Source organism: Chelon labrosus (genome assembly GCF_963514085.1).
Source record: "Chelon labrosus genome assembly, chromosome: 11".
NCBI classification, from domain to species: domain Eukaryota; kingdom Metazoa; phylum Chordata; class Actinopteri; order Mugiliformes; family Mugilidae; genus Chelon; species Chelon labrosus.
The window spans coordinates 15,081,578-15,097,592 of NC_140344.1; the positions used below are offsets into that span (position 1 = coordinate 15,081,578).

General features: G+C 45.4%; 1 protein-coding gene across 1 annotated transcript; it reads left to right on the top strand.

The window, feature by feature from the left end:
- Window positions 1-609: 609 nt before the first annotated feature.
- Window positions 610-15,910, top strand: tmem266 (transmembrane protein 266; the record flags this gene model as incomplete). The annotated part of the gene is made up of 9 exons (XM_084554541.1): window positions 610-857; window positions 9,451-9,605; window positions 10,982-11,055; window positions 11,932-11,988; window positions 12,130-12,268; window positions 12,766-12,881; window positions 13,366-13,558; window positions 14,998-15,060; window positions 15,152-15,910. Coding segments are annotated over 9 exons (1,683 nt in total), but the record flags the coding sequence as incomplete, so codon positions are not given.
- Between the last annotated feature and the right edge of the window lie 105 nt (window positions 15,911-16,015).

The window sequence follows — 16,015 nt, forward strand, 5'->3', positions numbered from 1 at the left end:
TTAGCATCAAGTTTCCATTCACTGTAGGATTCTACTAAATACCACATTTGTTTTTCAGAGATATACTTTAAAAAACACATTCAAGAGTTGAGAGTGTCACCTTTATACCCTAAAAATATTGCACCTTGGCAGCTGAAACTTGATTGCACAACTATAACAACAAAAAACTCAGTTGTTCACTGTAACAGAGCTCTCATTTCTAGCAGTGTTCTAGTCTTTAGTATGTAGTGATGAATGGAAACCAGTGGCTGCCTGGAAGGTAAAATCATTTTACATTAATGAACCTTGTGGGAAAGCAGGGATATCATGTATCACCTTCATTAAACGTGGTCTGAGTCTACATGTAGAGCGGCTAAATGGGTTCTTGTTGAGGGTTCCAACAACGACTGGAAACCATTTCACCCCGTATTTTGTGTTTTCATCCATCAAAATTAGGTCTTGCCCCGCTGGTTACCATCACGCTACCTGATACATTTTCCAAGCAGTTGCATCGGCTAATTCAACACTTTGACACACAGCTTGCACTGAAAGTCTACCACGTGCGCTGTGTCCCTCACACTGCTGCACAGGGCGACAACATGTAGATACCCCACGGATAAGACTGGATAAGACTTGGCTGCAAACACTAACTTGTTGTGGTGTGTGTTGTGTGTGTGTGTGTGTGACAGGGCTCCTCCCCGGGCTGGAGCCTCAGAGCTGGAGGTCATCTCCCAGCAGGTAGAGGAGGACAACCAGTGCGTGGCCCCCGTCCAGCTGGTCAGCTTCGCCTACAGAGACTTGCCTTTGGCGGCGTTGGACATATCCCTCGCTGGATCCCAGCTCATCTCCAACCCGGATGAAGAGGACAACAGAGACGGGTAGGTCCCGTAAATTCCAAACTGCACTGTAGTCAAAGAACGTGACGCTTGTGATTTGTTTCTGAAAACAAACACATTAATTATCATTAATATCACTTATATTTGGGTGATAACAAAGATTGCAGGATCTGAGGAAGCTGGAAACAAATTAGTAGCGTGATTATCAATGAAATCTTTCTATAATTAATTTGTATACTGAAAAGCCTAAAATGTAATTACATATTGATTGATGTTCTGGATATTTGCCTCCACTGTTAGGAAGATATCAGAGATACGGTGCCTGAGACATTGTGTCTGCTTTTTGCATGAAAGTGCTACATTCATAATTAAGGCGGAATTGCAATTACTACAATCTATAATCTAGCCTGGCAGAGAAAAGCTCTGCCGTCACTCTCTCCATTGCTCGTTATTGCACACGGTAATTACACCTGGCGTATTGAATCATTCCTCATTTTATATTGCAGTCCGGGAGTCGAGGATATTTGGCAATGAATTTATTAGTGTCACCATGTTAAATGGACAATGTCTCCACTGATGTGTTCATTTCAGCTCAATGACACAGCAATTTCTCTCTAGCAGACGGGCCTCTGTTCACACTGTCGATTTCTGGCAGGAAACAGAGGGTGTCGTTAGCGCCGTAGCTTTCCCGAAATGTCAGCCCTGTGGTAGTACTCACTCTGTCCGTGAGGCCTGCTTGTCCAGAGTTCGTGTTGTTTTCTTATCACCGTGCTAAAGGCGTAGTGTTCTCAGGACAGGACACACCCCTCCTTGAGCCCCCCCTGTAGCAATTGTCCGTGGCTCTCCACTCAGGAAGCGTGACTCGCAACCCTTTTGGCATGCTGCGCTGCTGGCAGGCGCGCAGAAAAAAGTCGACAAACAGCATAAGCTTAATTAGAGCATAGAGCGTTTTGCCATCCAAACCCTGGCGTGTCAGCTGATCATGTCCGGCTGGACTTTGCCTGGTTTGGCCTGGTCCAGGCCAATGGCGCCATGGGACGGAGGGCAGGGACAGATGGGTCCCAAACACCCACTCTCTCATCCTACCTCATATCTTTCTCACTCTTTCGCTCACAGCTAACGCACACATAGCATAACCACAGCAAAGGGCAGGATCTCGCAGCCGGGCCGAATTATCATCTCAGTGTGCACTCTCACATGGCGCCATATGATTCTCTGGTCCTCTGGGATTTGGCATTGTGCTGTGGCAAAGTCATGCGGCGCCAAGACATGTCTCCGGAGGATCTGTCAAGTCAACTATGTAAATATACTTTTTCATGAAGGCCACATTGATTCTAATCAGAGATCCGCCCCGTTCAAAGACCTAGTGGTGTAAACATCAAGCAATCTCTCACCCAGATGATCGTTACAGTATGTTCAATGACCTTTTCAGATTGGAATTCCTGATTTTCAGGTCACGGGCATTCCAGTCATACCTGTCATTGCTGTTACGTACGCACACTTGTTATTTAGAAGCATTCTTGGAAAAAAAAAAACGGCAGGGCTACGTATTACGGCTGCCTTTGTGACTCAAGCGTGCAGCATCTGAGGAATGACACAACGGTTGGATGCATTGTTTGTTGCACAATTTTTCTGTTGTTTACAGGAATGTACCATCCTGAGACTTCTGCTGTAGGCTAATTTTAGCACTTTGTAAATGATTGCCCACAGGAATGTAAACCCGCTTTCACTGTTTCACTTCTGTGGCAGTGACTCTGCTTCAGTTGTGGCGATTAGCAAAACAGTTGGTTTTCTCAAGATACCATTATTTACATTTCCCCTTTAACGCTTTAACTTTTTCACATCCTTTATGCTGTTGTTGTAAACACTTAAACAGTTATGTCTTAATTAATTTTTCATATCGATGTCATTCAGCTTGAGAAGTTTATATTTATTTCTGATTTTAAACTCAACCGAATGGTTTCGTCCCAGTTAAAGAACACTTGGTGCTTCTTGTTAATTGAGCCCAAATCTTTGATGGTGAAGCTTTGGAGGAAAAGGAAAAATAAATAAATAAAAAGCAGAGGAATACACGCAATATGCACATTACGTCTTGTATAGCAGCTTCTCATGGCACTTTATCAGGAGACGTGGGTGATTACTGTATGTAGGAGGTGGATGTTCTCGCGGACTACAAGGAGCACACACAATACTTGGAGAGTCTGTACAGAGGTGAGCTGGGTGGAATTATTAATAGATTGTGGCTGCTCAATCTTCTCCAGAACATGCTGGAAAGACCAAAGGGAGTCCAAAGTGATTTCAAACTGGTAATTCAATTATGGTCCCATTTGTATTATTGTATTGTTAAGAAAAAATCTAAATTCAGCCCTATAGTGATGGATGATTTTTAATGAATTAAGGCATTTTGCACTTTGTCCTGTTTTTGCGTGTTGATTGTAGCAACATAACCAGTCTTGCAGCAATCCACGCCTGGCAGGGGTAATAAAAAGGGAGTTTCTAAATAGACCGGCCAACAGTTTGTTGTACACGGCACACAGCTGGCGTCTGACTGTTAAAATATTATGGCAAAATTTGTTGGTTGATTCTAATTCTGTAGCCGTGATCGTTTATAGCGACACCGTGGAGTGTTGCGCATCTGTTCAGGTGAAAATTATTTCACATCGCCTACACCGAAATCCGACTATAATAAAAAACATTCACACTACTGTGTGCCACGGATGCCGCTGCATTGGGTAGTGACAGTGGTGCAGCAGCATGGTGGTTATCTCTGTGCATCCCTAAGACTACGTGGAGCCCGCGCTGCAGGAGAGCTCCTCGCTGCCTGCCCTCAGTCTCTGGACCCCGGGCTGCACGTTCTGAGCTCGTCCTTGGTTATCATCCCCAGATCAGCCTGCTGTCCAGAGCAGCAGTAACATATGCCACTGATCTCCAGGGGCCAGAGTGAGAGGTGTAAGGCACTGCAGCAATGACAGATGGTTCATATGGGTCAACCTGCCTCTTTGACTGGAGAAGAGAGGAGGCGGAGGGGATAAAGAGACGGGAGGAAGATGACCTTCCTCCATACTTTCATTCACAAAGTTGCCAGCTGTAGATCATGTTGAGCTCTGGTGTGGGATTAACGTGCCGTGTTGCATGGTGATGACCACAGTTGCTAGCTCATACAGTGCTCGGTGAAATATATTGGATAAGTGTGCAGGCCGGCCTGGACTAATTGTATTACTCAGCATAATGCTCAGATTTCCCCAGTGAAATAGAGTTCTCTATCTACTTTCATTCACTACAATGCATCAATGTGGAGGTATTTCAGCACAGACATAATCAAATCCAGATTGTTAATGCTCAAGATTGAGGTAAGATGTAATAATTAGAAAAATCCCGGCTGTAGAATATAGCAATGAAGGGTGCTGCCAGAGTCCAGTACAAATCTTGGCAGTAGCAATATTTCAAGGGGTTTTGGAACCAGAGCCATACTGTACCTGCTCTGTGTTGATGGATGTCTGAAAAGAGAGCAGGGCTTTTTTTTTTTTTTTTTTCTCTATCCCCTCTGACTCCATTTCAAACACACACAGTAACAGTCCTCTCCATCAAATTGGTTCCCTTGCCTGGCACCATGTGCGACACAATAGATGACATTTGAGTGCAGGGTTTGAGGGTTTGTTAATATTCACAGACATGCAAAGTGTGAGATTGCTTTTTAGGCTGAGAGCGAGAGAGATCAAGTGTCCTGGTGAAAACCCATTTATCAGGGACAGCTTGTCTGCTGCTGCGCACATGGAGCCCCATCCATCTCCATTTGTGTGGTATCTGTGGCCCATTTCTCTGGCAAAGGCTAGCGCTGAGTCCCCTCTGCTAGGTTGTGTCATGATGCGGGACGCGAGCAGTGAAGAGATGACGGCCGATTGCTTTTAGAAACCATTTGCGCGTTTTCCTAAATGAGTTTATTTGACTTTGTTTAATTATTCACCGCATTGAATGCAACCTTATTTACTGGCACTTGTAATCACTTAGTCTTTTTCATTTGATTTGTTAATTTCTTAAGGGTTTGGTGCCTGGGGAATTGGCAAACGCCTGCAGTAAATTAATAGCAACAGCAAATGAAATCTCCAAAATTTACATTTGATTACAAATTATAACTTTACCTCATGCTGCATATTTATTGCTTAGCTTGTTTTCCCCTCTCAGGGCTGCTTTGCTACCTTTGGCTGCACTAACACGATGACTCAGCAGTGGTTATAAAGTAAAGGAATTAGTCAGTTTAAATTAGTGTTCGTCTTGATTGTCAGGCAAATCTGGGCGGTGGCCTGCCCTGTGCTTTCTCTGGAAATGGAAGCTCACAGATAAAAAACTAATTCATGTATATATCAGGGATTAACTGAGTCAGTCAAGTGTATGAATAAGTTACAGACCAGGTGTATCGCGGAGTGCTTGAACAGCCTGAATTAGACAAAGTCCTCCAGCCTCTGCTGTTCAGCAGCCCGTGGGCGCACAGTTGCGGTCCATTTTCCCCTGCCCGGGCCTGCTGGGTTCAGCAGATTGGTGTGAATTGGTTGAAGTTTATACTGGAGGAACCGCAGAGCGACGTAGTTATCAGACCAGAGGGAGAGAAACTGAGAGGAGACAGACAACCTGTGTCAAGTTGTATTATTTTAAAATACAGCAGGAGTATGTGTCCTTGCACCCTCAAATTATTCAGTTTAAAATCTCTTCCTCTGTGTGTGTGCATGTTTCTTGCTGGAAATGCTGAAGTGAAAAAATTGCTTTTTTTCTGAAGATAATGGCAATTAATGATTGTCTGCACTCTGCAGTGTTCTGGTTCTTCAATGGCCACCTAAGCTATTTTAAACTTATAGCTCAATTATTAATGATTATACAGGTCTGTACCTTCATGTGCTGGAAGTTTCTATCTGGGCAGACTTACTTTGTTGTGAATGTGCAATAAAGACACCAGTCAAGATAAAAGTTATTTAGAGGACTGGAGCCGCAGCGAGATTGACACTATTTTAGCCTTCCTCTGCAAACACTTTGAGGGAGAGGAGCAGTTCATTGCTTGCTTGGGTGTGTGTGCCCTTCAGTGCGTATGTGCGTTACAATCAATACCACAGAGGACTTGATAGTCTTCCACTCATTACTTCTGAATGAATTTTCCCTCCCCAGCCTTTCCCTGCTCTCCTCCTCCTCCATCTGTTAACCCATAAAAACAGAGCACCACCTCTCTGATTTAATTTCCATTTAATTTGTACCTAATGAGTTTACATTGTATTTTACCCTGTCTCAATTACAGGAGACAGTATAATGAAAGAGATGCTCCTTGTGATAGGTTCCCCATCTCACTGAGAGTTACTCAGCTGGGGATGGAGCCAACACTCTGTGTGAATGGGCCCCAACAGAGCAACCAGACACTTCTGTCCGTGCCAGTCATTCTGCTTAATGCCTTTGTCCGCCTGCAGTGGCCATTCTGCAGCCGGCATCATGTACAGCAAGCCATCACTTCCATCGCAGGCCACTATCGATCAGTCTCATGATCTAATCCCCTTCGCTCTGCGCTGCTGCCAGGCTCGCTTCGATCTTTCCTCGGTGTGTTAACGCTGCAGCCACTGCTGTGTTGATGTCTTTATGAACCTGTCCACCCTGCATCTTTCATTTCCTCCGCACACAACATCTTTAAAAGTGTGTGTGTGTTTGCCTGTACAAATGCTCGCATGAACAGTCCTTGAGGTATTGCCCATTCGATCTGAACCTGCCTTGACCCTGACAGAGAGTAAGGTGATTTTCTTCCTTGGCTTGCTCCAATACCGAAGCAGCCTCACTTCCTCATAAATACTTCAGGTCCTCAGTGTTCAAGGTTTAAAGTGATTTCCCTAAAATTAAGTTTCTGGGCTTGGAGTAATCCATCACTGCCATTTACTCCGCTTCCAGACAGGGTTTTTCTTTACAGGTTTATTAAATTAATACCGTTTCTGCCTGGCTTGTGGGAAAGGTCTGAATGAATTATGATTCTACACAGTATGAGTTAAATCATGTTTTTCAAACCTGAAGGTAAGAGGTGTCTCTCTCTGAACCTGTGCTACTCATTCTGCCTTTTAACTAATGGTCCACAAATGTCCTGTGACTGTGTGTTCGGTAAATGTTTCTTTTTCTTGGCTCCCCTCCACCGGCAGATGGGGTTTGACATTGTTCCCCGGGAACAGATCGGTGCTGCGGAATATCTCCACGGTATTTGCTAATGATACCATTACCCTCCACCACCTCTTTGTCACCCCAGGTGTTGAGCTCCTAATCTGTTGGTATTGGCTGGTGTAGAGGATTGCTGCAGAGGGCAGAGTGCTCTGGTTTAGCCTCTGGGTGAGCACTGGCACTGCGCTGACCTTGGTGAAGGATGCAGAGGATGTGTCGCGGTGTGATACCAGAGGTTCAGCCGGTGCTGCAAAGTGACACCACTCACTGGGATCCTGTCTTTCTTTGCACTTTAAGGGATACATCCAGTTCATCAAAATGGTATTATGCATATCAAAGACACTAAAGACTAGGCAGGAAACAAAAGCAGTCAGTCACACAGGCTGTCAACAAGTCATCTTTTTGGAGGTAAAACCTACATTTTTACCATCTTTACTCTTTTTATTTTAAATACAGATGAAAGATTTGGGTCATTAGTTAATGGGATCGGCATTCACTTGCAGCTTTTTTGATAAATGATCCATTGTTCTTTTCAAGTCTCTCATGAAGTAGGTTGAGTTTTGGACTATTTGTAGAATCCACAACAAAAATAAAATTTAAATAGTGCAAGAAAAACAGCAAAAGGAAGTCAATAGAAATGAAGAACAAAACTACTATAAATGAAATAAAAAGACCCCGGGTATAATGAGTCAGAATGATCCTTTAACTCAGTCTGCATCTTTCTCTGTTCTCTCTTTCTCATTCTTCCTTCTCCAACTCCCCTCCCTCCTCTCTGGCTCTCTCTTCAGTTCTCTTTTGGATGAATCCCAATGCCTTTGAACTGGCTGCGCCCCGCTTCCTCTCGCCGCGTTTGCCTCCTTCATTCTGAGCCGGAGCAAGAGGAGAGTGGAATAAATTGCCTCCTCTCTTGTCCTCTGACAGACATTGCCCGTAGCTTTCATCCTATGGGGGACAGGTGACAACAGATAGCTGCTATTTTCTCGGTGTTGCCTCTGAGGTAGGATAGCAACCCCATGTGTGCGTGCACATTTTGCTTTCCAGAGTAAATCTGGTTAGCGTGCATGTGGAATGCAGAGTTGCAGAAGGACAGGGGAAAGCCCTGTGTGGATCCTGGAGATTTGTCATTATTTATTGACCATAAATCCCCAAGAGCCTCAGTCTCTGATTGGAGGGACTTGTAGAGTAAGGTAGCATTCAAGGCAAATCTAACACTAGTATCTCTGTGCAGTGTAGCAGGACTAGGAGCAAGTACACCAGGGACATGACACACAGCAAACTAATGGAAAAAGTAAAGCAATGCGGAGGAAGCTATAGCATAAAGCACTAGCCCTATCACCACAGGGAATCACAGCACATGTAACACGCCAATGCTGGGCTTTGTGACCAATGAAAATCTCTCCTTCATCTCTTCGCTCTGATGCTCTCTCAGCCAAGCACACATTGCACAAACATTGTCACTGGAAAATCAGGTGAAGAAGTTGTCATTCAGTTCAGCAAACATCTTTTTGTCTGTGTGCGTCCACACACCCTCCAGATGGTGCACGTGCAGCCTGGCTGTCATGCCAGCAGAGCTACATCGTGTGGTTAGCCTGCCTGCCTGCCTGCCTGCCTGCCAGCCTGATAGCTTGCCAGTCATCCAGTGCTCAAACTAGAAGGGATCCAAAATAACTACCAGCCAGGCTGTTACCAAAACAGTCATCCAGATGGGCGTTAGAACAGCCAGTTAGCTAGACAGCTTCACCCAGTGAAGGAGGGAGGGAGGGGAATTTAACACAGCAGGGTGATCTCTTGGTTTTGCAGCTTTCACCTCCACAATGGAAGCTCTGATATGTCAGACATTAAATCCATTTTTGCCTTCATGTCCTGGAGAGACAATAGCAAATGATTCAATATATAAATGTGGATTATAACAGATGCCATGTAATCTGTTTCCAGAAATAAGCTCAAACAAAGATTATTATGGTGCGTACACTACACCTATACTGTTTGATGGCATGAAAGGAGAGCTTGCAGGAAAGTCCAGGATGAAGAGCTTTATGTTCTAAGACATAAGACAAAGATGCAATGACATGCACAGAATTACTTCATGCTGTTTGTTATCTCAGTGCTGGTAGAACATAGGGACATGTGCGCCACATGAAATTTAAGTGTGTAAATTGATTTCAGCATGCCTCCTCTGCATTTGTATGCAGAACAGTGCCCTCTGCTGAAGAATACGTAGAGCAACCTCAACTGATGGAAAACTGAGCAAAGTCAAGGTTGAACGCGCCTCACCATTTGTGTGCCTTGACGTCTCTCGTGTTTTATTGCTTTGACCTTGCGTGTTGCCCGTCGGATCTGCGTTCGGTATTAGTTTTCAAGTAAATAAAACCACGTCGGGACCCACAATTTATCCTCACAAGCCCACAAGCTCCTCAAACCACCTTCTCTGTGTCTCCCACCTTCTCTCTCCCCCGCTCAGGTCGAACTGGCTGAAGCCGTGCTGTGGACGAAGGGCGGCGCTGTGGCAGGTCTGTCTGCTGTCAGCGGGCTTCAACTGTTTCCTGGTGGCCTGTGTCATTCTGGTGGTGCTGCTGCTGATGCTGGAGCTGCTCATAGACGCCAAGCTGCTGCAGTGTGAGTGATGGGAAACAAGATAATGTGGTTCTTAAAATTATGTGGTTTTGGGGTTTTGCGAACATAATGCTGGGGGAGGCGGCTTGTTCTAGTGGCTGACCAGTGAAAGGCCTTCATGGTGAGGGAGAGAAGTAGACTGCTCAGCACATTTGTTTACTAATTATTATTCAAAGGTATTCAGTCGACACGGAGACCCACAATGATACCTAAGACAAAGGATCAAGTTCACTACACCTTGCTTAGCATAAAGTTGTGCTCATGGAGGTTAAAGCAATAAAGAAAACCAAGCAAGCTACCTCCATCAGCACACTTGTACTACATTATATTGCAATGCTTTACTGCGGTGTACTAAACATAATAGAGATAGACCAGTAAAATATAAAGTTAATTTATATAGATGCAGTTTAATACACATTTAACCTTCGGGGTCTGACGTGTAGAGACTGAAGCAACTATTTTGATCATAAGCAAGTCATAGAGACTGCATAGTTGCTTAAGAAGGAAATGAAACAGCACCATTTCTCAGATACTGACAACGTGTATGTGAGCGGTTGCAGACGTTTGTTAAATACAAAGCTGCTAAGCTGGTCCCATACAGTGTATCTACATGAGTCACTGTGTCAACGATGATCTATTCTGGGACCCGAGGCTCTGATCAGCCACAGACTTGGGAACGCAACGCTCCCATTAGCATTCTAAAGTTAACGCAGAATGTCATGTGGTCGAAATTCCAGTCTGACCCACGTCACCCCGGTGTCACCTTTATCTACATCACCTAGCACGGCGGACGCATCCTCATCTATCATAAGCGGAAGGTCAGGGGTGATGGCCTCTTTGATGTCAGGCTGCTGACACACACAGTCTTGCTCCGGCGGCATCCAAATGCATTCAAGACTTGACCGTTCCCCCGAGACTGACTGACTGACCAGACAACGGGAAAGTAAGACAAATGTGTGAAGAGAGAGAGCGGACAAAGGGATCAAGCAATACAGAGTGGGCTGGTGGATGATTGTGGGGAGGGCCGGAGCAAGATGAATGGGCTGATGGACAGATCACTGAGCACAGCAAACAAAGACAGATGGGTGGAGATGTGGCGCGTGAAGAGAAATGCCTCAGCTGAGAGCGGAGTGCTGTTTGAGGCTGTCCACAATTAGCCCAAATAGACGGGAGGATGCGGGCCCGTACATGTACGGCGATTGATATTTATGATGATGCCCCGCGCTTCTGTCTGCACTTATGCACGTGTAAGCGTGAACGTGTTCATTTTTATCGCTTTACTGCGCCTCGCCGGTGTTGTGCAGCGTGTTTGATATTCATGTTTCCCCCCGCTGCATGTCACATAAACAATAATGAGTTATTCTGTTTTATACCCTCAGTTAATAATGCATCCCAGTTTGCCAGCATCATCCACTGGATCAGCCTGGCCATCCTCTCCGTGTTCTTCACTGAGGTGAGTCTTCCCCCGCCTGGTCAACACAAAAACAGTCTCGCTTACAGCTGATGCAGCGGCCTGTCAGTTAATGCTATGCCGGGCAGTATGTGGGGCCAGTGAAGTACACCGACAGATTCTCGTTGCAATATTGACATCACCATGGAACGCCCTGCATCCTTACCACTAGACTCTGACTAGTGCAGGTGGACCTTTCTACTACTATTCCACTAATAGTGCAAAAGACTAACAAAGACAAATCTGCATTAGTACTCTACAAATACTTGAGTTACTGCTGTAGCTGAAGCTGACACTGTTGTTCCCTCTCAGGTTATATAATTGATGTGCAGCACAGACATTTAAAAATGCATATTGAAGCCGTTCCACTAGTTTTAAATGGACTCTGAGGCCTCAGGTGTATTGATTACCATTTTCTTTACAGCCAGCCACATTTGTCTTCATTCCTCACGCACGACCACCCTGCTGCTGCCTCGTGTTTAGCTGTAGTAGAGGAAGTGCCACGACAAAGCAGTAGAATTAGCACGTCGACCGGCTTCTGCTCCAGAGTAACCTTGGATATGAGAAATGAGCAGAATGGGAAGGTTTGTTTGTTCGTTCTCTGCAGCCCCTACTGTGTCAGCAGAAGGAGCTGAATGCAGTGTCTCACATTGTTGAAATCCTAGCGCCCCGCCTGGGATCTGTGCGAATGTGATATTATGAATTATCAGTGCAGATGACGTTTACTGTGATCGCCAGGTTTATTATTGAGAACCACAGCAAACTGTGCTCTGCCTCCTTCATCCATCATCTCTCCTGGCCTATTCCTCCTTGTTTTCCTCCATCTTGCCCTGCGTAACCTGCTCCCTTTCTCCATCTCTGTCCCTCTGACTGTCTCAGACGGTGTTCAGGATCGTGGTGCTGGGGATATGGGATTACATAGAGAACAAAGTAGAGGTAAGCTCCCGCGAGTCCCATTAGTCCTGACTCGGAGCCCCTTTCGCTGCAGTGTCATTTCCTCAATGTCATAGCTCAGCGTGCCAACTATAGGAGCTTCACAGTAACGTGGTACGTGTGTATATGTGTGTGTTTTCTCAGGTGTTTGATGGAGCTGTCATCGTACTCTCTTTGGCCCCCATGGTGGCCTCAACAGTGGCCAACGGCCCCAGCAGCCCCTGGGATGCTATCGGCCTCATCATCACACTGCGCATCTGGAGGGTCAAGAGGATCATTGACGGTGAGGCTGGGAGGGGCTGATGTCCCGTGCGTCCTGTCCTCTACTGTCAGGTCACAGAGATAGATACTGCGCCGGGCTCTCAGCGCTGTCTCCCACATTCAGTCTTAAGGTTGTTGCACAATTAGTTTTTCCGCTTTTTCTTGTTGTTTTTGCTCCAGCAACAATGGTAAGACATCGTCTATTGTACCCGTGGGTCCAGTACTCACACAAAAGCTGTTACATCCAAATCATATGGAAGAATACGGGGTATTTAATATAATGGGACCTTTATTTTTAATCATGTTGCTCCCCCATGTGGTTTTGAATAGAGCACAAGACGTGTTCAAAGGGATGATTAATGAGAGCAAGTAACAGAAGAACCCTGGCTTTTATGTCATCAAAAACACTGGTCAGCTTTTTTTAACAACACATACAACGACTGAATCAATTTATAGTATTTATAGCACTAAATGTTTTATTTGTAGGAGAACTGACCACAATGTATGTTGTTATTCTAGCCTATGTGCTGCAAGTGAAGGTGGAAATGGAGCTGGAGATCCAGCAGTATGAGAAGGCCAAGGCGGTGAGGGAGGAACAGCTTGATCGTCTCACCCAGATCTGCCAAGAACAGGCCGTATGTCCTCTTATGTTTCATGTCGTCTGTGTGAATGTGTAGCTGCAAGTAACCAGCAGAGGGCAGCAAAGCGCCGTGCAAGAAAAAAAAAAAAGAAAGAACGTATTAAACTGCACTCATAAAAGATAACCTACAAAATTGATCTCATGACATCACCAGATTAAACTTTCACAGGCTTCTGGATATCTGATAGCCAGCACTGTGCATTACCTCAGAGTAATGTATTGACTGACTCATAATTTGATAATCATATTTCTATTATTAAGTCACATTACCCAGCAGAAAAATAAGTTTAGAACTGTGAGTGCATCCACTGAGTGCTCTCCGTCTCTCAGATGTCAACGCAGGAGAGGAGAGAAGTGTCTGAGAAAATAACACAGCGGCACAGATACAGTTTCTGGACAGACTGTTGTTCTAAAGGCGTCTGTGTGTGTGTGTGTGTGTGATGACTCTGGTTCTCTCATTTATTCCTCCTTTCTCGTAGTTTGAAATCAGGCAGCTGAGGGCCCACCTGGCGCAGCAGGACCTGGATCTGGTAGCAGAGCGCGAAGCGGCCATGCAGATCCACCACATGTGGGGCAAACAGAGCAGCAGTTTCCAGGAGGTGGACGGGCTGGCCCCCGGGGCCTCCGAGCGTCACCGGCCAGCCAAAGCCAGGGATCCTGGGGGACCCGCAGGTAACCGTCTGGAACACCCGACCCCTTTGTATCATAGGTTATCAAAAACCTCTGTGAACAAAAGAGAATTCAGGCTGTGCTCTCTATGGTAAATCATGTCATCACATGGATTGTTGACATATTCACTGCCTTGGAAGGAAGTGGTGTAAAAATACGACACCACTTCCTCCATTCTCCCATGCTGGAGGGAAGGACAGTTTATTAATGACGGATATTACACTGACTTAGTGTTGGTGTCCTCTCCTCAAAAACATTCGTCTCCTGGTGCACATCAGAATTCTGGTGCCACAACTACATGGACTATAAACCTTTCACACAGTGACAGGTCATAACTTACAGGACTTAAAGCAGCAAAGCACTGTCAGTACAGGTGATGTCAGGGCTCACAACACTGAGGCTTTTCCTTTATCAAAGCTATAAATCACCGTGCGACCTGCCATGCATCTGAGCCACTGTGTTTCCACCCAGGCAACCTTTTAACTGGGCCTGAACCTCGTACACTCATGTGGTATTGATCATCTGGAGATGGACCCTGCCACGGCACACAATGAGTGGGCCTCTTGAGACGTTCATAAATGAATATGGGAAATCAAAACATAAATGAATATGGGCCATATAGCAGTCCTTTGGGAGTTTTAATAGCACTGACGAGAGACACTTCGTATCTATGATGCACATCCACCCCGAGTTCATTCAGGTCGTAGATCAGCAAAATCTAATGATTGATCAGTTAAGTAATTAAAAATTAAAATATTTTGTAGCAAATTTTTTTTTATTTGATTGTAAAGTTAATACCTCTGCATTTTTGGACAGTCAGGTTCAAGTTGGACACAGTGTCACCTTAAACTATTGTTCAGCATTTTATGAATTTAGACTTATTATTTCCCTTTAATTATCATCTATGAGTGCTATATAAACATGTAACAACCTGTTTATAACACACTATAATCTCGTTTTACACACCTGAAAAGCCATTTTAAGGGTTTCTTAACAATTATAACTTTTTCTTTTTAGGACACATATTTGGCTCTATATTTATCTGTTACTCCAGATACCTCTTTATGAGTGCTAACAGGACACATAGTTGACAAATGTATTGATTTAGTCATCTGCCAATAACTAAATCTGTTATGCTATGGTTGTATACACCAATCAGGCATAACATTATGACCAGCTTCCTAATATTGTCTAGGTCTCCCTTGTGCCTCCTAAAACAGTTGTGGCTCATCAGAGAATGGACATGGGCTTTCTGAGGATGTCCTGTGGTGTCTGACAACAGGATGTTGTTAGTGGGGGCAGTAACTACAACCATGTGTTATAAACTGTTTACTCAGTGGTTATATATAAGTCCTTCTCGTGTTAAACTGTGACTACTTTCTAATGTCTGATCAACTCAGAACTTTACCCTGGAATGTCTTTTCCCACTTTCATCTTTTCAGATCACCACGGTCAAGATGACATGAATAATTATATCAGTCAGTACTACAGTGAGCCAAGCAGTGGTGAGCATCAGCAAGCTCTTGTGTCAGTCTCATCTACGAACCATGTAGCGCCACACTATTTCACTGACCTGTATTTTACATGTTTGTGTAGATACAGGGATCCCAGACCCGGCGCGTGTCATCACAACAGCAGCCATAGACGTGCACCTGCCTAACAACCCCAGTCAGCTTCCCTCCTCTTTGGTGAGCGCTGACGCGGTGCCGTCCAGCCGTTTGCAGCGCACTGGCAGCTCGGTCAGCGAGGCCTCCACGACGACTATTTCCCGCACCAGCTTCAGCGCCCGGCAGCACAGCATCAGCAGCCACACGCTGGGCTCCAGTATGGACTGCAGCTCCACGGTGCGCGAGGCCTCCACCTCTACAGACTACAGCGACCAGCGCTGCTACCCTCCGCCCTACAGTAGCCCTCTGGCCCTGGGCACTCAGCCCAGAGGGAGTCCCAGCGCTGTGGTGCAGGAGTTGCTCTCCTCTCTTTCTGAGGACTCGTGTCTCACCCAGAAGGGCCTGGACCCTGTCAACCTCAAACCGCCCAGCCCGACAGGTTCCACAAAAGCCAGCCCTGAGCTGGAGCACAGGGTCAACATCTACAACAAGAGGAACCAGGAGAGCCGAGTTGGGCTCCACTCTAAGACAGTCATCCACCTTCAGGGTAACGAGGCTCTTCTAGAGGAGAAGTACAGGATGATGGGGCCTGTAGATGCTCCAGTCAACCGCCTATCAGAGACATAAGAGACACTCTGCAAGACAACTTCACAGAGGTCGCTCTTCATATCAGCCGCAAAAAATAATGCTAAACTCCCGTTCTGTTGGGAGTCAGTGGCACATAAACTATATATCCGACATCCTCTTTGTACTGCTGGAACTGAGAGGATGAACTAGCTGGAGCAGCACAAACAGAAGGCATGGATGGCAGCACTTATCAGGAATTGACACTCACAAAAAACACTTTTACTTA